Source organism: Seriola aureovittata, chromosome 8 (genome assembly GCF_021018895.1).
Source record: "Seriola aureovittata isolate HTS-2021-v1 ecotype China chromosome 8, ASM2101889v1, whole genome shotgun sequence".
In the NCBI taxonomy this organism is placed as follows: Eukaryota; Metazoa; Chordata; class Actinopteri; order Carangiformes; family Carangidae; genus Seriola; species Seriola aureovittata.
The window spans coordinates 28,207,693-28,229,041 of NC_079371.1; the positions used below are offsets into that span (position 1 = coordinate 28,207,693).

A 21,349-nucleotide genomic window follows, 5' to 3' on the forward strand; every position below is an offset into this window, starting at 1 on the left:
TCATTTTAAAACATTATTTACATTTGCATTTTTTGATACATGTAATGAAATTAGTTTATTTGCTGTAATAGAGGTGAGGCTCAGTGTATTGGAAGCGCTCCTCCTCTTCCCTGCCGTTCTTGAGCAGTTGGGAAATCAGAGTGGCTCAGTAGACTGTGGCTCCACACTCCACTGACCGGTGGTGGAAATATGATCAGTCAGTCAGCGACATTCCAGGGCTGTGGCGGCCAGCGCTATAATCTGCCAGCAATGCTTCCTCTCTTGTTATCGGGGCATTTGTGCTTTGTGTTTTGTGTTGCTTTGGGAGTCTCAGGTCTGAGAAAAATGAATGTATATGGGCCTGTGCATTGTCAGGCTGTTCTGACTTATATAAATTGGTATAAAATGGTGCAAATTCTTTATTAATAGTTTTGGAACCCAATTATCTCGCTACAATGGAGTCTGTATGAAACAACAGTTTGGGAAAGATTGGCAAGATATCTACTGGGTTTACCCCTGAACTCAGAGTCCTGCATCACCAGAATAGTCAGGGCAGCACGTGTGGCTGTCAGTTCCATGAGTAAATTTTGGTTTGGGCTAGATATGTAATGTTTTGCCAAATCAGCTAACCTAGATTCAAGGATTTTATACTGTTTATTATTTCAACCTACAGTATCTTAGATGCTACAAATGACATGATGAGGCCCTGGGAGTAAGCTTTACAGGTCTCCCAAAGTACAGACGGCTTATCTGCCAAAACATGTCTGATGAAGGAATGAAAATAAACAATTCTGGTAGAACTTTTATGCAGGGCAGAAAAAATAGTAGAAGTGAGCAACCTGGCTGACTTTGAAGGAGGAGAGAGGCCAGATAGGGATTATGGCAGGTAAAATCTCCCCCCACAAATGAAGTTTCAGATGCCAGTTCAGCAAACTTCAGCAAAAATCTAAATTCCTACACATTTCACTTTCCAAACTTCAAAAATATCAAAATCACCCCTTACATCCTACAGAACTGAGATGTACATAGCACATCCACTGAACTGTGACAGAAGCTTGCTTCACTGCAACCTAGGGTCAATTCAGAAGTCCAGAATACACAGAATCAATTAACATCATTATCTCCATAAGTCTTTATTCAAATGCTGCCAAAACAGATACAGATGATTGATTGATTGATTGATTGATTGATTGATTGATTGATTGATTGAGTGAGTGATTGATTGATTGATTGATTGATTGATTGATTGAGTGATCTGTTGGCAAAAGTGATACTGCAGTGGTACTTTCACTTACATTGTAAACGTTTCGTAAGTGAAATTTTCAGGGGAGGTATAATATGACACGTCTACCAGCAGGTGCTGCTGTAATCAACATGAGGCCATTTTGACCAGAAACTCTCACATTGTACATCGCCCATAGAAAACTTACATTCCCAATTGTATCTGAATCTCCAATAGAGGCCACGCCCATTTCTGCCAAGGATAAATAATATATGAAATATGCATTGACTCCTCTGAGACTGTGAGTCTGATCTGCACAAAACTTTGCATAAAGAATTATATTATAATTAAAATAATGTTGATAATTCAATATATGTGCAATATATAAAGAAAGAACTTCCTATAGGTTGCAATCAAAACAGGAAGTGTTGCATTTCTTGCAGTGTGGCTCCTCCCACCATCAGTGCTGGGAAGTGCAATTTTTTTTTTTTTTAAAAATCTAAATTGTTTGTATTGTATTGCTGTACTGTATTTATTTGAATTTTATGTGAATACGCATACTTCTTGTATATTTCCGCCAGCCAGGGAGCCAGCCATAACATAAGCAAGACATGGAGGCTTAGACAGGAGGCGCCAGCAGCCTTTAGGGGAAGAGTCTGCATCAAACACCTAAGTCCATTTGGACTCCCTGAGTCCTGCTAGAGAGCTGAGGTTCAGGACCTTTACACAGCTGTCATACAGCTGCTTCTTTCCACAGGAGATGAATTTTCCCAAAGATGGAGTCTTCAGGGAGAGAAGCAGGCCACTGTTCTCTCTCCACTCTCCCACATTAGGACTGATGATGAGGGTGGGGAACACAAACTCGTGGCCGTCCCTCACTGTTCTTCTTCTTCTCCTCTATTCCTCCTTTGTCCAGTTAGTTTTGTATAAACACAAGAAGGAAGCAGCGTTAGTGAGATAGTGATTTTGAAAGGAACGCTATCCACTGAGTGTAGTTCTAATGTTTGCTCTGCAGTGGGCAGTAGTTCTCCTTTAAGAACTGCACCGCAGAAAAATATAAGACAAAGAAGACGGAACCCGGAACTATGACAAGATGGCGGAATGCGAGAATAGCAGTGATGTTAGACAGACGTCACATTCAGACACAGAACCTCCCAAATTATCCGACCTGCTAGATCGTGGGTGGAAGACGTTTGAGGAGGTGGACAGTACAAACGAGGCGCTGGGCTCGACCAGTGTCCAGGTGAGGGTGAAGCGCAGTATCGGGATGTTAGAAGAAGCGTCCAGAATGGCGGCTCAGCTCGATCTGTTCAGCCGTAACGAGGAGCTGGAGGAGATCGCCACGGCGGACCTGAAGTACCTGCTGCTGCCCGCTCTCCTCGGAGCTCTGACCATGAAGCAGACCAGCAGAGACAAGCGGCTGGAGATAGTCCAGACAGCCCGGGCTTACTTCATGGACTTCCTGAGGAGGTGTAGAGAATACAACATGTCACAGTTTGAGCTGCCAGCGTCGACGGGCGGAGACGCGAGTGGTCCAGACGGAGATTCAGAAAACGGACTCTCTGCGGCCAAGGTGAGTGGGTTAAAGGTTACACAGCATCCAGGATGGAGAGCGGCCTCAGTCCTGAACCAGCCCATCATGTGCTTGTATTCATGTTTGTGCCAGAGAAGGGACCCTGCAACTGTGAGCATCACAGTCAGCTGCTGTAGAGGCAGCTACTGTTTGCATCAGGTGTTGTTATCAGCAGGTAGTTGAGTCTAGTTAGAGGCAGTTGGGTTAAGTTACCCACAGCATCACCATCTCCAGCAGCAGAGATCTAACAGTGGCTGATGGTGTGGTCCCCTAGTGGCAGGGGCACAGGTCCAGTCTGAGAGGTAACCTCATGTCACTGTAAACAACAGATGATTTACATGAGATAAATAACTACATGGTAGAAATGTGCCTTTTAGCGACCACCTGTGTTTGGATTGAGTTGGAGGAGAAAGATAATCTCTACCACTATCCATCCAGCTGTTACAGGACAGTGACCCAGGAAAGGAGTTGAAATGGTTCATACATGACCCAGGATTAAAGCTAGTAAGCCTTATAAAAAGGTTGGACCTCCAGTGGACCCACAGCACATACATGGAACTCAAAAAACATGATGGTAGAACATGAGCTACTAATTTCATCTTCATACTCATTCAGCAACTCAACAAAGAAAACACATTCAGTGCAAAAATGGGAAATAGGTGAATCATATATACCTGTATTTAGACCAAAATGGAGGACAACGAACTCTCCACCCTGGAGTGAATCTCTGTGGGAACACAGTTGTTGACTTAAAGTTCCAGGTACTTCTCTTCAGGAACTAAACGCTTCCTGTGGCCCATTGTTGTCTGCTTTTCCACCACGAAGATTATGCAAAATTATTACTTGACGTTACATTATTCACAGCACTTTGAGGACATAACACATTACAGGACAAAATACAGGACGCAGAATTTTATTTTCAATTATAGGACGATCCTGTATTATTCGTGACGGGTGGCAGCCCTCGCCACTCCGGCTGTTGTGGTTCTTTATTTTTCTGAAGTCCTGTTTCAGTTTTTTTCCTTCTCCTGGACCTGTTTCACGTGTGGAGAGTGTGTTTGTTGCTCGCTCACTGCGGACATTTAAACATGGCGGGTGAAATAAAATGCAGCGAGTACTCGACCAGTCAGAAATGTTCAGCACTGCAGACCCCCCCACCACCCCCCGACCAGGGACTTTTTTGGGGGTTGATCAGTTACCCCGGAACTAAATTTAGACCCTGGTTCCTGCAGTGGAAACATAGTTCCTCAAAAGGTTCCTGGTTCCTCGGGAAAGTTCCTGATATAAATATGTAAACATTCAAATACATTAGAAAAGCTTCACAGATCACCACGAAGGACAGACACCAAACTGATCAGACAGTGAATCATCACCACTCTAAGAACAACAGATCACTATAGCTCTGCTGAAGGTAGCATGTATCTGTTAGACTGGGATGAATGTAGATAGATGTACCTTGTAAACTGGCAACTGACTGTACACTGGGAAATATGAGTAATGAAAAGCAACTGTGACAGACAGGTGGAGGGCTGAAACAGACTGAAAAGACTGAGGATCAGGCTTTGTTTTCCACTCTGACTTCACTGTGCAGCAGAGACACAGTGAAATCTGTTCTTGCCCAGAAACCGACAAATATAAAAAATTGAATAGAAAGCCTTTATTGTCACTGGTTTTAAGATACAATGAAATTAGGAGTGCTGCTCCTGATTGGTGCATGAAAGTTAAAAAGAACACATTGAACACAATATATCACACAGTTAAAAAAAAACCCAAAACAACAACCTAGTATAAAACGTGTCAAATTAGTAAATCATCGTTTTCAGCTGATCTTTTGATAATATTAAACTATCACTGCCTTCAAAATAAAACACTTTCATTGGGAAGAACATACAGGAAGTATGATACAGTGTCAACAGTAGTTTTGCATATCCACAGAGAGTAGAGAAGATGCTGGTGGGACAGAGCTGGTGATAAATGAGGTGATATCACACAGAGGAAGAAGGAGCAGAGTGACATCAGTGTTTCCTCCTGGTTGACGAGTCAGCATCTGTCCATCTTTGGTTTAACATTTGTACTGCTCTGAATGTGATGAGCTCTTAACGAGTAACGCTTGGTGTGTGTGAGTAAATGACAGCAAGCCACATCAGAGATGTCACTTAGAGCATTGTTTGAACTATGATGTGTACTTCTCGTTCCAGTCTGCCCCCTGCCCTTCAGACCTGGTTTCCATGGCAGCACAGAGACAAGCAAAGATCGAGCGATACCGTCAGAAGAAGGAGCTGGAGGCCAGACTGTCAGATGTACGGAAAGCTGTGGACAGCGGGAAGGCGGATGACGAGGTCAGCAGAGATTTTTACCTCCTGAACATCCGGAGGTGGGTAACCGTGTGTCTGGAGGAAATAGAGAGCATCGACCAGGAGGTGGAGATTCTCAAGAAGATGGATGTTCTGAAGCACATTGCTACCAAGCAGCCGGCTCAGCCAGCCAGGCCTCCCATGAAGCCATTCATCCTCACCAAGGATGCCGTACAGGTGAGACTGTGTGGTAGGAGGCACTGTGGGAGGTAGCTGCTCCTGAACCAGCTACATGAAGTCATTCACTAGTCCCTGTTACACGGGGGGACGGGGGGGACGGGTGTCCACTAGAGAGCAGTAACAAGTTGATTTTGATTGATTGGTGGGGACAGCAGGACACGGAGGTCTTTATTAAAACAGTCCTCACAGACGAGGCAGGTTTCAGATCAGTGGTGCAAGCTCTTGTGTGTGACAGTGTGTTTGTTTGGTCCAAAGGCTCGGGTCTTCGGGGCAGGTTACCCAAGCCTTGCCACCATGACGGTAGATGACTGGTATGAACAGCACAGGAAACACGGAGCCCTGCCTGACCAGGGGATTCCCAGGAGAGTCGCCGTGGAAGAAGACGCTGATGCAAACGACAGGGAAGAAGAAGAAAAAGAGAAAAAGGCTGAACAGGATGATGAGGAGGCTCTGCTGAAAGCCAGGAACTGGGATGACTGGAAAGACACTCATCGCAGAGGTTACGGAAACCGGCAGAACATGGGCTAACTGATCTAGCAGAGCGTGTCATGTGTGTTCATTTCTACTCTAATCAGTCCAGAGGTGGACACTGTTCACAGTCCTGATCCCTAACACAGTGGGTTAGAGAAGGAAACCCACCACAGCATCACCTGACCAGCCTGCTGACTTCTGATTGGCTTATCGACACTACAGCTGATTCCCTCATGTTACATTCATTTACAGCACAACAGCCCTCTGTAGTGTCATTGTTCTAACTCTCACTGGAGAATAAAGACTGATCTAACCACCTGCACTGTCAAACACCAATTCTGTTCTTTGGCATGAGTAACACTGACACGTCGTCAGGCCTCGCACACAAAATGATCCGCTTCAAACTGAGCCACAAGTCAAGTTGGCTTCCTGTAGGAAAATCACTGTTTACTTCATCCTTTACATGGTCTAACTATCATTAATTATGAGTTCAGTTGACAGAATGTCCAATGGATCATTTACTGAACCCATCAAATTAAGTTATTTAGAAATATTGGATGCTTATTTGCACTTACTACCCATCATGCATTGTATTAAGTTTAAATTCTCCATTATTATCAAAGGTTCCCTGATGAAGGTTTGATGTGTCTCAGGAGTGAGATGATCATTGTTCTCTATATAATCTTAAATAAAAAAGCAAATTAGTCAGATATTTGCTCTAATAAAATTTGAATATCAGCTGTATCAGTTCTTCCATCCTACATCTTGTGGTTCTGGTCATGTAGAGGGACTCTTAAATCTGGTTTTCAGACCTGAGCTGTTTTAGATATAAAGTACATACGTGGCCTGGCATCAGTCACAAGCCATTAAAAAAGTTCATTATAAGGACATGCAGAGTTATGGACCCAAAATTGACACTTCGTGACTCTTCCCACCATCAAACTATCAAATTGATAGGAAACAGAGACAAAGGAGCCCTCTCTCACAAACAGACCATGCTGTTGTCACAGAGACACAGGACCAGACAAAAGGTCAAAGGGTCAGCTCCAGAGGATCAACCAATGGACACCAGGCAACTGGAGAACATAGGCAAAATCTCCAGTTTGTAACAATAAGACTCTGTCTAATGATATCTGATTGTTTCTTATATCGGACAAGTAACACCTAAAGGACTGATTATCACTAAGATGTGAGTCCTGGCGTCTCTGTGCCATGCATGAGCACACACACACACGCACACACACACACACAAACCTCCCTTCCTCTGTCCCTCTCTAGATAAGAGTCATAAACTACAACCCACATTCCAATCCTGGGTAGTGACCAGCAGAACTCTCTTCACAGACACAGATCTAAGGAAGAATGTAAAATTAAATATCTAACTGTTCACTCACGCAATAGTTTAATCCCAAACTTCTATCCCCTAGAATGTTTGAAATGTAACATGTAGACTTTAAGACAATGTCCTTCATGTGACCAGACTGTCAGCATCCTTCACACGAGGTAACACACACTACATGACATCCAGCATGTCCATATTATTATTGTTAGAGTCAAAGAACTGCTGTGTAATCCACATTTATAGACTATTAGCTTTAGGAAATGTTTATATTGTTGTATGATCAGTTAACCACAACTCCTCTCTGCCATTATTAGTACCATTGGGTTTATATGTTATTTCATTTCATGTTTTGTGGTCATGGTGGAAGACGGATGTGTGAGTTTATAGGTAAACTGTAGAATTAAACTATTCAAAAGTTCAGTGGAAAATTACTCTCTTCTCCAAGTGGAAACACAGGAGAAGTGACGCCCCTGAAACATGGTCGTGATCAATTCACACATTGCTCTAAGCAAAGCTCAAAGCCCGGCTCTGAAGCTATTTAAACTGGTAGCTCTAAGCTGCTCGCCACAAACTCATGGCTCTTAGCCATTTGTGCACTTGATCATTTTGTCGCGTCCTTTATTCTTTCTTTGCCACGTGCTCCAAGTAACATTATTTTTTGTCTACATGCGATCTTTTATCTTTATAAGCCAAGTCAAGATCAACTGAACCAAAACAACAGCAGTGCTCCAGAGTAGTGTTGTAACTTTTAATCATCATCAAGTTTCAGACAGTTAGAGTCATCTGGTCAACGCCAGCCTCCTCTAAAGTTATCCAGCCAAAGTGAAGAGCATTAGAGTTTATTTCGCATCAACCCGCAAGAGACGCCAGCTGATAACATCTGCACGACCTCCTGCAGAGAAGCCGAGACAGAAAGTCTCCTGGCAAACTCCACCAGAGCTGAACCGCTGAGACACCGGCAGAATCCGTCATCGTGATAACGGGACACGGCCTCCAGGAGAATCCACCTAGACCCCGAGTCTCGAGGGTTACCACGGCAACCACAGCCACCTGGGTTCCAGCCGAGGATCTTCAGCTACAGCGCATCTCACAGTAGGCCGGTCTTAACACTCTGCTCATGACTGGGTTGATGTCGAAATATAGTAATATTTAATCATCAAACCTAATTCGTAGATGTAGCATCATTAGCTGTATAGCCATAGTGTATAGCCATAACATATTCTCTCCCACCATTGCCAACTCATCACACTGCTCATTTCATTATTATTTTCATCTTTATGATTATTACACCTTGCATTTACTCTGTACATAGTAGTTTAGTTAATAAACTCCTTTATTTACACCCAGTTGTTGTCCTGTTGTATTCTTTTGACGTAGAGACTGGAGATCCATTGAATCGAGAAGTCATGGCTTCCGATATGAGATTGATAAATTTGGCAATGAAGTTATTCATTGCTGTCCTCCCAGAGGACTGGTGCCCCATTTCAACGAGAGTAAATTCTAAATTACGGTGTTAACGCTACATAGATAATATTTGTTATAACAAATATTAATATAAAGATTTAATATAAGTTATCACATCATTTAATTTGTTCTGTTTAAAGTGATGAACAGTCAGAAAAGCTCAGGTGAGGTCGTGTTATTCCATGAGCTTCAGACCAAGTTTTTGTGTGAAAACCATGTTCAACTAATGAGTTTAAAACGTGTTTAGAGAGGAAGTTTAGCATGTCCCTAAAACTTCTGGAGGTCTCTGATGTTCAGGACCCAGAGCTTCCTGTTTAGCTCTCACCTTGTCCTCTGAAGGGTGAAGACTGTGCTCATCCAGTACAAGTTTTCTACAGAGCATTTCACTCGTCCTCCATTTTCCTGAAGGTGCTGTAGGACTTCCTGAAGGCGATGGAGAAGGTGCTGACAAACACGTCATGTTGAGGACAGGTGACATCACAGCGGTGGTCTTCGAGGACAGACGAGGGAGTTGGGTCCAGAGCAGGACATCTTGTCATGGGCCAGTCATCACCCTCTCCCTGAGAACCCTGCACATCTCCAGGTCCCTCAGTTTGTTCACCAGCTGGTTGTCATGAGTGGTTAAAGCTCTAACCACCCTTCCTCACAGGAACACCACACTGACACTCACATCTCAGTACAACACAGTAATGAGGCAGACTGAGGCCGTTAATTCGCTCAACCCCTCCATGCCCTGCTCTCTCTCTCTTTCTCTCTCTCTCTCTCTCACTCACTCACACAAACAAGCACACCATCTGTCTGATTGGCTAAAAAAAAAAGTGTTTATTTGTGGTCAATCAAGACACACGTGGAGACGCATTTTAAATTCAGGTGTGAACTGACGAACTGAGAGCTGAACACCTGTGATTGGATCACCTGAGACAGATGTTACAGTAACACCAGGTGTGAACAGGGCCTGAGTGGTCACTGACTAAATGCCCATGTGTGGTCTATACTGAGAAGAATCAGTCAGTATATCCAAACTTCATGTTGAAATGTTTACAGATTATGTCAAATATGATCAGATAGATATATTTGTCTTTCTAGCCGCAGGCCTGAATGTATGGAATGCCATCTTAATCAATATTAAATAAATAAAAAAATACAGCTATGAAATAAACCCTGAAAACTAAAATTAGATAGATAGATAGATACTTTATTTATCCCCTAGGGGAAAATCATGATTCAATTATGTAATAAACGTAACAATATATAAATAAATGTCAATATAAATATATAAGTGAGTCATTACATAAATAGCTATACAAATGAATCAATGAATAAATAAATAAATTAAATAAATAAATAAATAGCTTTTTATATTTAGAATTACCTTATTTCTGGAGACTTTTATTTCCAAATGTCACATTTATGACTCAAATTTATATTTACATTTATTTATATATTTCTACATTTAGTACCTAATTTATGTATTTCAGGTTTTATTTCATAGCTGTATTTATTTAGTTATGTTTTCATTTAATAGATTTTGATTTAGGGGCGGCACAGTGGCTCAGTGGTTAGCACATCACAGCAAGAAGATTCTGGGTTCAAACCTGGGCCTTTCTGTGTGGAGTTTACATGTTCTCCCTGTGCCTGCTTGGGTTCTCTCCAGCTTCCTCCCACAGTCCAAAGACATGCACCATAGGTTAATTGGCCACTCTAAAGTGCCCATAGGTGTGACTGTTCATGTGTATGTCAGCACTGTGATGGACTGGCGACCTGTCCAGGGTGTACCCCGCCCTCGCCCAGACACTCCATATGAACAGGGCCTTCTTTCAAAACTGAAGGAAAGAGGAAGAGACCAACAAGGAGGGACAGTTAAGGCACTTTAATATCAGAAATAACCTCAGATCAAATATTTTGTCCTGGTACCTGATGAGGCTTCCATGTTTAAAGCACTTCAATGTTTTACACAACAGAAAAAAAAAATGGTACTTCAGATGAAAGAGATCTCATCTTGCTCTGGGGTTAAGACCTTTCTTCTTAATTAAAGACAAAAAAATTATCCTTTTAACAACAAGACTCAACAAACTTTCTTATTTGGCAAACTGAAAATTCATAAATGAATGGAGGGAGGAGGGCAATACTGTCCCACTATTGAAAACATTAACTCTGTAAAACCTCCATTTGCTAGTAATTTATACTCTTCAATCCAAAACAGGTTTATAGGAAACCCTGAGTGTGTGAGGCTGCACTGATGTTAAATCATCCACCATCTGAACGCTGTCATGTGTTACTGTTATAATCTTATATAGTATAATCACTAGACCATGAATCTTATTATTAATCAGACTGTCCAGTGGCTCAGCAGTGTAAGGACCACAGCTCAAAGAGCAACACACACACACACACACACACACACACACACACACACACACACACACACACACACACACACACACACACACACACACACACACACACACACACACACACACACACACGGGGTGAGAACAGACAAGGAGGATGAGATGCACTTAAGTCAGCAATGCACAACAAAATTTCTATTTTTGTCAGTGGAGTCTGGTGACTCTGAACAGAGCAATAAAACAGCTGTTTCTGGTTCAACAAAAAGGATTTGACTCTTTAAGAAACACTTTAGTGCATGTACTTTGATGAGAGTCACACATGCACATGCATATTTGTGTGTGCAACTGCAGTCGCAGGATGTGTACACAAACACATGTGGCGCTTTTAGTAAATAATCCAACAAGTGTATGTACATGCATCTCATCCTCTGTGTCCCTTTTCACCCCCCCCCCCACTCACACACAAACACACACTTCTACCTTTGTGAGGACATTGGTTGACATAATGTATTCCCTAGCTCCTTACCCCAACTTTAACCATAACAACTGAACCCCTGACCCCTCCCCCTAAATCCAAGAAGTGTTGAGGACCGGCCAACATGTCCTCACTCTGTTCTCACTATGTAGCATTTAAAGCACATATACTCTCTCTCTCTCTCACACACACACACACACACACACACACACACACACAACTGAGGCCAGAACCTCACTATGGTCCCAACAGTTAAAATGCTCACTGGATTTAGTCCCTGATTATTACCAATCAACTGATTAAAGAAATTCAGATTTAGTCAGATTCTAAGGTACAAAACAGATTTTGGCACGAGGCAGTTCAGGATGCACACCGATGATGAGGGTCCTGCTGTTGTGAAGGCACAGTGTGTGTTTGTGTGTGTTGATACACACTCTCGACTCGCAGATCAGAAGACAAATCATGGCGTAGCAAACAGTCATGTGGCATCATCGCCATGGACACCACCCTGTTTGTTGACAGGACTTCATGTTGACATGGTCAGCTCTAACTTATCAGGAAGCTGCAACACAGAACGAGTCTTTTAGCCAATAGGAAACGAGGCACTGTTTCAGCCAATCACAGCAGGTAGAACAAGATCAACAGAAATAAAGGTGTGTCTCTACCTGTATGGATACCCATGGTACTTAGCTCTGAAAATGGACAGCAGACAGCTGAAGAACAGCATCACCAGACCAATACCTGCTACACACATGACTGACATGACACACACATATACACACACACACACACACACACACACACACACACACACACACACACACACACACACACACACACACACACACACACACACACACAGTTCATGTTGATCATCAGCATCATGTTTGGACTTTTCATTTCCACATTAGTGATAAACTGTCTGAGCTGCACTTCCTTCAGCTCTACATACTATGGTCATATATTCTACATTTTTCTGCCTTTATGTCCATAACTGTAGATTGTGACTGTGTGTGTGTGTGTGTGTGTGTGTGTGTGTGTGTGTGTGTGTGTGTGTGTGTGTATATACATACTCTTCCTCTTTCCAATGTCTATGTCAGAGGTGGCAGCCTCACACAGCAGCACGATCCCCGTGGTAACAGCAGCATCTGATAGAGGTCAAGGTTCAGACAGGAAATAAGATGCATGACCTCAGACCACCACAGTTCAACAGCTACAACCAGGATCTACTTTAAAGGTCAGGCCTGTGGAGGGAGGTGTGAAACTGATTAACTCCACAACAAAGCTGGAGGAGGAGCATAGCTGACACTGAGGATCTGATCCACCTGGCTGAGGGGGGCTGACATTAACCTCATGGTGTGTTAGAGTGACTCAGTTCAGAGTGTGTGTGTGTGTGTGTGTGTGTGTGAGAGTCAGCTTAAGGATACTGAAGAGCAGGACGATGTGAGTCTCAGCCACAAACTGAGCCTGACTGCTGCCGTGGATGTAACTCTGAAAACAACAGGACAGTTAAACACAGCTCTGATGATCACTTCACATATCACATTGTCAGTCAGGATGGACTGTGACTTACAACTTGTCCAGTGCTGGGGTTCTTGTGTGCATATGGTGGTCCTCTGATGTGGTTCCACATCTGGCCTGAAGTCATGATCAGGACAAAGCACTGACACACAGAGAGAAGAAAATAGGGAGGACATCATAAAGACCAGGATTGATGAGAAACTTGGCTGGAGACTTTATTCATTCAGTGTGTGCAATTCTTTATTTCATTCACTGTGTGCAATAATCATTTGTTGATGACCTTATTATAGTATTTTATATTCCTGAGCTAGATGAAACACAATTTTGTTCTTTTGTGTAAAGTGTGAATGACAATAAATTCTTCTTGTATTTCTCCTGATCTGTTCAGCAGCAGGTGAACATGTCTGTGTAACATGGAGCTAAATAACCAGTGGAGATTCTCAGCAGGCAGCTGAGTTTTCATGCTTTGATTTTGAAATGAGACAAAATGTTGTGTTGTATTTGATATTGCTTGAATATGTTTGTTGGGATGAAGATTTCAAACATCACTTACTCATCTGTGTGAGCAACTTATTTTTTTGTGCCATTGAACTTTGGTTATATGACCAAGAATATGCTCACAGAGAAGATGCTGCTGCTGCTGCTGCATTAACCTTTACAAGCAACAGCAGAACACAGCAGCACCACTTAGTGAAGTGGTAAATGATCATCTGCTCATCAGTTTCAGATTCCACCTCAGTGCTTCTCTTCACTGATCTCAGCTCAGCACAGATCACTGCAGACCCACTGCATCTCTGGCCTGGCTGTCATGTGGTTCAGTATTTTCTGATGTGATCTATGGAGAACCACAGCGCTCTGCTTTTCTCTCTTTATGTTTCACATCTTGGTCATGACTCAGTCATGGACTTAAATGTTCACTGCTACACTGATGGTACTCAGCTGATGATGTCACATACTCAGCTGAACCTTTTAAGTCAGGTGATCATAATGATGTCACATGATTTCCTGCTCCTACATTCAGATAAAACTGAGATGCTGGTCATCGGCCCGACACAGACACCGGTTGGTTGATGCTCAAATCCTCATTCACACCTTTGTGTCATTCACACTGGGTTATTTGTAATATTTGTGCACCAATTTTGGCTTCCAACAGTATCTTTAAGGTGTCCAGACATTAATGTGCTTATACTGACACACACAAACTTAAACGGGCAGACCTCATCACACTTGTCTGATCTCCAAAAACATTATGTCCATCCTGTGCTCGCTGCTCTCCCAACAAAGGGCTCCTGTCTGTCCCCAGACTTAAAAACACATCTGCAGGCTGCAGTGTGTTTTCCTTCTGGGACAACATCCCTGCTGACAGAGGAGGTTGTGTGGCTCAGGCCCTGTCCGTCTTCATGTGCGTTTACACTCCAGAGTTCTGTCATCCTGACTGTTCACACTGTAAATTCACAATGTTGCTCTTCTCTGTACACTCCGCCGCCCTCTCGCCTCCTCCTCTCTTCCTGATGTTTCCTCCATCTTTTTCACCCTTTAGTGTTTTTTGGAGAGGTTTCCTGAATCAGGGTCTTAGGATAGAGGATGTTGTGTGCTGTAGATATCGTAAAGGCCCTTGAGGCAAATTTGTGATATTGGACAACATAAATAAAACTGACTTGCCATAACCTACACTACACACTTAACATAGTGCTAGCTTTTTTTTCTCTGTCATTTTTTATGATTATTGATGTTAAGGTGAGGCTTTAACATAACGAACCTGTTGTGCTTTGCGTTCACAATGCACAGGTTAAGCAACCCGCAACGCGGACTTGAGGCGCACCTGGAGAGGTGGTCTCAGCAAACCAAACTGAGACTTCCTCAACAGGTGGTCTCAGTTCGGTTTGCTTCAAATGCGCTATGTTGGCAACACTGCAGGCTGTAAACGCTCCCTAATAGAAACTGTTTTCATCAATTCATTTTGAAAGAGCAACAGCCAATGGAAAACTCCGACTCAGTCACGTGGCATTCAGCTGACCAATGGTGGAACTATGATCACTCAGTCAGTCAGTGACATATGCCATTGTAGGGCTGGCCCCGCTGTTGCTGTCCAGCCAAGAACTATATACAATGTATTTGTGATGATCAATTAATATCACTCATCTACATCTATTTTGCAGACCCAAAGAAAGAAAGAAAAAGATCCAAATTCTTGTTTCCAATTTCACATTTGTCATCAGAAGAACAGTCTACAGTCTTTTAAAGTTCATGCTGGTTGTTTTGTTGGAGGTCAGCCTGTTCAGCCACATCCTAATCTACCAACGTTTGACCACTGCTCTTTATTAGTCGTTTGCAGAGTGTGTGAGTCACAGAGAGCATTAAGTGTATCAATGTACACATGTTTGTGTGTTGGCTGCTGTTACCAGTGCAGAGAAGGCCCAGACGTTCTTGTTGAAGAGAAACTCCAGATTGTGTCTTCGTAGATACGCCAGTCCTCCAATCACAGCCAGGAGGAAGCCCAGCAGCAGAGGCCCGGCATAGTTGGGAGGACGGATGACTCGGATCTGAAACACGGGCAAACAGGACTGTGATCACCAGAGGCTGCTGTCATCACGGTCACTCAGACACAGACCTAATGATACAGCTGACACTGACCTGCACATCAGTCCTGTCTGCCACCCATCTGGCCAGCTGTTCGGCTGCGAAGCCTCTGACCTGCAGCTCGTAGGTATCAGACCTGCGAGGTTTCCCTTTGGACGGGAAGTGGAGGAATGTTGGAGCAGAGTTCATATTCAGCTGCAACACAAACACAAATACAGTCACAACAGAGTATGTATAACTGGTTGTTTATCTAGTCCAGCTCAACTTTCAACATCTGTAAGTAACTAAAGCTCAAAATAACTAGGAGTTTATTTACAACTATCTGACTTAGGTAAGATAAATTGACCTTTTACCTTTCTTCAATCCCAGCTGTTAGTTTAAGACAGATGCACATCCACTTACTGATGACACCTCAGAGTCTGAATGAACTGACTGTAAGAACCTGCAGAGTTGTTTCTGGACATTGGTCTAAAAGTTTGTTTCATTCAACCTCTGGTCACTGTCCAGTCCGGGTCTGTCAGTGAGTCTGCTTGTGTGCCTGTCAGGAAACTTCTCCTTATGATCATATGATCACATATACTGAGCTGCAGGTTTTATTACTGTCTGACCATGATCCAATATCCATTTTAATTCTACTTACATTACACAGCTTAGAGCAGTGGCTCTCAAACTTTTTCTCATCAAGGACCTTAAACTGGCACCATATTATTATCTTATAATTAATAGATTTGAATTAAAAATATAACCTGCATCACAGGTTTCTCTTTATCGTTTCCTACATGGTGTACTATAGTGTTTAGTATATTCACCAAAGAGGATGTTGATCTGTTGTGGCAGGAAAGATCTATACAGACTTCAATCCAAGCACAAACACTGTAGACATGTGGTTCACCAGCAACGAGTCAATGAATTAGATGCAAAACATCAGTTTGTAAAACTAAAAGCAGCTGTCCATGCTCCATTTGTGGACATATCGAAGTCGTGCTTCCTTCCTGGTTTTTCGTGGCACATTTTTGTATGTACTTTGGAACATGTCAGCAGCAGTGAACACTACATATGATTTGTTGGCTGAAACACATCAAAATGTCTTGCTGTGTCTCAAATCAGATATTGCTGCTTTGCACAAGTGACTAAAGACCGAACACTTTACTGCAACATTAAAATTGTGCTGTGATCAGCAGTAAGTATGAGTATGGAAGAACCTGATTTGATGCACAGTATCTGGTTGTATAAATTGCAGAAGCAAAAACTAACAGAAAAACTTTTTCATTTACACATCTGAAGGTCTACAGGTTTTCAGTCCAACACAACAGCAGCTCAGTTCACTGACCAGTGAGACCAGCTGGCCTCTCATCCCTCAGTCACACAGACTCTGTCTTCTGGTGTTAATGCATGAATGGCTTTTAGACTTTTAGAAAACAAGATGTTGTCTCACCATCTGAAAGACGTCTGAGCCTTCATCAAAATCAACAGATGCAAAGAAGACTTTGTTGGTGAAGGCAGAGGAATAACGCCAGGAGTTAGCCAGCACCTGAAACTCTTCATCTGCTTGTCTGAAATGAAAACATACATTTAAATTCTTAATTCAGAAAGAAGCCAACAGTAGCAGCAGCATCAGTTCTTCTTCCCTCTGCTCCTGCCTTTTACCTGCAGACTCCACACTGTCTCTGTGGCTGCAGCGCTGTGAACATGATGACCACTGAGTAGTTTCTGGGAGGAGCCTTGACGAAGCGACGAAACTTATCTCCGTTCATCCTGATGACTGAACGTTTGGAGGCCCACTCCATCATCTGAGTCACCTTCTCTGACAGTAGAGTCTACACAGGGCAGACAGTGCGTTAGGCACAAAGACAGGAGGACTGATGGAAAAGGCCAGGAGCCGTCCTCAGGCTCAGAAACAACACAGGACCAGATAGACAGCAGAGACAAAAAGCAATTCACTCATAAACATAAGAACAATACAAAATATATCCATGTAAAGACTGTTTAAAAAAGTGGCCAATTCATATCATGTCAACCAGTGAAAATTAATTTAACAATCTACACAGAGTCACCTGAACACATCCAGATGTTCTAAACAGCCTCTGGAATAAACACATGCTTGTTTTAGAATCAGGCAGTGTGAAACATATTCCTGATTATATTTCAGACTGCCTGTCCTTAATGACTTCAAATAGTCATTTAGGACACGTGTGTGTATGTGTTGAAGTCATGTGTGTCTAATCACACATAGCAGCCAGGGGTCTATTCCAAAAAGTAGGTTTAGTGAAAACTCTGAGTTCCTTAAATTTGAGATGAGGGAAACTCTGGGTTTTCTGAAACTGAGATCACTTTAACTCAGAGTCATATACCATGGTATCATGGTCAGTTACCATGGTAGCTGACTCCAAGTTTCTGTCTGTTTCATCCTGACAAGCCTGAAGAAGCTGTTTGACACAGGCTTCATGTCCTCATTCAGTGCAGATCAGAGACATTTAAAAAAAAAAAAAAACAAGTTTAATTTAAAATCCTGACTTGACACTAGTTTGTTATCTGAGACCTGTCTTTACGAACATGACCTCTTTTATTATCAATCTGTGATCAGTGTGAGGACAGAGACAGAGATCTGACATTCAAATATTACACATGGTAAATGGTTCATCCTCAACTCAGATTAAATATCTATTCAGTCTTTCTGAGACTGTGGACACTAAGATACCTGTCAGACTGTAAATCGGCTCCTCTGCACTAAAACATTTACTGATTATTCATCACTGTAAATTAAAAAATATCTGTGTGAACCTTTAGACAGACTCTGATCTATGAAGAATTTCATTTGTGAGGGAGGATGACAGTAATGCTGCTGAAAATACTTACAAATTTAAAAAATATACATAGTCTGAAACTGATTTAACAGCATTTCAGTCACTGTATATACAGTCATTGATGCTGTTGAGCAGTAGTAGACATCTGAAAATTTACACTCAGCTTTTACCTTGATGCTTTTTCAACCGAGAATCACCAAAATCATGAAGCTGTTCCTGGGTCAGAATCTGAGGCTACAGTCATAGATCATCATAGACATATACAATCATAGACAACTTCTTTCTGATCCGTTTCATCTATATCTATAAACTTCTGTCTGATCTGTTTCATCTATATCTATAAACCTCTGTCTGATCTGTTTCATGTATATCTACTTTCTCCTGCAGAACTTTGTCTCCATCAGGTCACAGGTGAATAATATATTTAATCTAACAAAAAGCAGATTCCAGCTCTTTACATTCATTAAGAATATAAAAGTCTAATAAATAAAGTGGTCTAGTGGACGACGCTGAATAAAATGTTATAGTTTGAAATAATTGACTCTTTTCTCCAGCTCAGATTCTTTCACTGCTGCTGCTGTTTTTTTTTTTTGTTTTTTTTAGAAATAAACATGCTTTAATGTCACATACTCATCTTTCTGGCTCCACTGGATTAAAATGGAGGTTCTGCTCTCTTTATTTACCCGTTACCATGGTGAATTGTTGAAACTGAGCTCCATTGATGATGGCTTTTCATAGTTCTCATCAGGGCTGTAAACTAACTTTTTGGCTCACCTGCCAAGGGGACCGGTAGATGAAAAAATCTACCGGCCAAGTAAATTTTTTACCGGCCAAGTAATAAATTGCCTCTTTTTGTTACATATACATCTGTTTCAGTACTTTTCATTGAGATAACAGTATTATATAGCGATATATATATATATTAGGAAAGAGACCAAAATATTATTCAAAATACATTTTTAATATTTTGAATATTCAAAACATTGCGAACATGGGCAGTGCCAGTACCAGTTAACCTCCTGTTCTGATAACAAATGATAATAACAAAATTCAAGGAAAAAAAAAAAAAAATAGAACAGAACAAAGTGGATCAGTGCATGATCTTTGGTCTCTTCTGATAAAGACGTCAGAGCAGTCACGGCAGGTTGAGTGAAGAGACACTGATTTGCAAACAGCGTGACATTTTTCTTCCTTCGTGCTCTCGGATGGTCTCGAGTTTCATCGTTTTATTGCCAACCACAAATTAATTGGTGCGCTGCTTTCTCCTCTATACTCTTTCTTTTTGGGTCACTCACACCGGGTATGTGCCTCCACATTGCTGCGCCGGAACAACACTGCGCGGGCTGGTGGTGACGCGTGGAGGCTGATTTATACTACTGCGTCAAGTCGACGCCGTCACGACGCAGAGCCTCTGCGTCGACGTGAACCCCCGACACAGAGCCTCTGCGTCCGTCAACGTGCACCTCCAAAAATGTCTAGGCATTTTATCGCAGCAATGTTTTACTATATTGTGACAAACACTTACCTGCCCCATGGCATGTAGCCCTCCAAAATTTAGTCGCCAGGGGAATATTTTAGTCGCATTTGGCGAGTGGCGACCGTTAGTTTACAGCCCTGGTTCTCATGCAGGCAGTTAACTCAGAGGGAACATACTGAGTCAACATCCTCAAACTAGTTGATTGAACTAACTCAGATCAGCTGTTCTGGAACTGAAAACTCAAACTGGGTTCATCAACTCAGAGTTTGTAATCCCTGCTTTCTGAAATAGAGCCCTGCTGTATAAAGTACTGATCATCTTTTAAACAAAACAACCTTAACAACAGATGTGAGGGATGAGTGCACAGATTGTTCTGAATGTGTTGATGTTATATCTAAGTAAAGATCGTTTGGTAGTTTGTCACCTTTTGTCACCATAAAAACACTAAATACTGTATTCTATAGTTCTCCTCTCTCTTTGTCTTATGTCAGTGATTCCACCTGGGGGGGTCACAGGATAAATCTGAGGTGTTCATGAGATGCATTGTGGGATATGTTAAGAAACAAAAACAAGGTTCTGCTATCTAAACTGTTATCTCTAGTTTTTAAATCTGTTGTGAAAAACCAGACAGTTTCACTTCTCTGGGCCTCAAACATTCAAATGAGGCATATGAGATGATCAAAGGCTGATGTTATACTTTCCACATCTGCGAGTCAGGAGGGTTCACTTCCACCATGGATGCATAGTTGTTCTTATAGTTCGCTTGAAAGACGCATGTGCGGTTGGCACCCTTGCACGAACATCTACACAGAGCACCACATGCACCTTCTAATGATGAAATGTACGTCACTCCTCACAGATGTGTAGAGTATAACATCTGCCTTAAGTGATTTTGCAAAGCAAGTGGAAAACCAGGGGACAATTATGAATCTGTTGTTAATGAGAGAGGAGCAGCAGGTTAAAGGAGGAAGTGGTGTCAACGGACCTTGGTGAAGCAGTGTTTTATCTGCTGTGCTTAGTTGACGTTAGCTAACGTGAGCTGAGCGGTGAACAAGTTCAACTGCATCAACTCACTGGACCAAAGACTCCGTGTCACATCGGAACCAGTTCACCAGCAGAACCTCTAGTTTTCTAACCGTTATCGGTGTCTATGATTAAATATCTAACACAAGTCATGTATTTAACCACAGTTATTTACTTTTAGACATCCGCAGCAACACGTTAGCTCGTCTCTGCTCAGTTAGCTTAGCTCCTCAGACTGACATGGCTCACAGACAACTTTGAACCCGCCTCAGACTTTTTCTGCAGAGAGTGTGAACTTTGTGAGCTGTGTGTTGTTGAACGTGTGTTACCTCCTTCTTCTTCTGGGCGTCCGTGAGGTCATGGTGGAAAGCCAAGAGGACTAACAGCGAAATGAAAAGTTTTCCAAACATTCTGCAGCAGCTCCGACCACTCACTACACCGCCTCCTGTCAGCTCACCATAGGTCAGCTGTCAGCCAATCACAGCGAGCTGTCACTCGCTGCCGCTTTTTTCTCTCAAACTTTATTCACACAC

General features: G+C 42.3%; 2 protein-coding genes across 2 annotated transcripts; one reads left to right on the forward strand and one right to left on the reverse strand.

The window, feature by feature from the left end:
- Window positions 1-2,211: 2,211 nt before the first annotated feature.
- Window positions 2,212-6,097, forward strand: igbp1 (immunoglobulin (CD79A) binding protein 1). The gene is made up of 3 exons (XM_056382646.1): window positions 2,212-2,774; window positions 4,973-5,305; window positions 5,564-6,097. The coding sequence occupies exons 1-3, from the start codon at window positions 2,295-2,297 to the stop codon at window positions 5,834-5,836; spliced, it is 1,086 nt and encodes a 361-aa protein (XP_056238621.1). The 5' UTR covers window positions 2,212-2,294; the 3' UTR covers window positions 5,837-6,097.
- A 4,343-nt stretch (window positions 6,098-10,440) lies between these two features.
- Window positions 10,441-21,283, reverse strand: LOC130173986 (magnesium transporter protein 1-like). The gene is made up of 10 exons (XM_056383570.1): window positions 21,146-21,283; window positions 17,160-17,329; window positions 16,948-17,065; window positions 15,567-15,707; window positions 15,335-15,475; window positions 12,985-13,074; window positions 12,839-12,902; window positions 12,485-12,559; window positions 12,077-12,167; window positions 10,441-11,973 (listed from the first exon to the last, which is right to left on the reverse strand). The coding sequence occupies exons 1-10, from the start codon at window positions 21,224-21,226 to the stop codon at window positions 11,958-11,960; spliced, it is 987 nt and encodes a 328-aa protein (XP_056239545.1). The 5' UTR covers window positions 21,227-21,283; the 3' UTR covers window positions 10,441-11,957.
- Between the last annotated feature and the right edge of the window lie 66 nt (window positions 21,284-21,349).

What these genes read in the sequence shown, in the direction of transcription:
- LOC130173986 (XM_056383570.1), bottom strand. Translation starts at nt 21,226, where the DNA reads ATGTTTGGAAAACTTTTCATTTCGCTGTTAGTCCTCTTGGCTTTCCAC. An exon ending in CAGACAGGACTGATGTGCAG is followed by an intron (nt 15,476 to 15,566) that starts GTCAGTGTCAGC and finishes CCCGTGTTTCAG; the next exon opens with ATCCGAGTCATCCGTCCTCC. An exon ending in ACCCCAGCACTGGACAAGTT is followed by an intron (nt 12,903 to 12,984) that starts GTAAGTCACAGT and finishes TGTTGTTTTCAG; the next exon opens with AGTTACATCCACGGCAGCAG.
- igbp1 (XM_056382646.1), top strand. Translation starts at nt 2,295, where the DNA reads ATGGCGGAATGCGAGAATAGCAGTGATGTTAGACAGACGTCACATTCA. An exon ending in ACGGACTCTCTGCGGCCAAG is followed by an intron (nt 2,775 to 4,972) that starts GTGAGTGGGTTA and finishes TTCTCGTTCCAG; the next exon opens with TCTGCCCCCTGCCCTTCAGA. An exon ending in TCACCAAGGATGCCGTACAG is followed by an intron (nt 5,306 to 5,563) that starts GTGAGACTGTGT and finishes TTTGGTCCAAAG; the next exon opens with GCTCGGGTCTTCGGGGCAGG.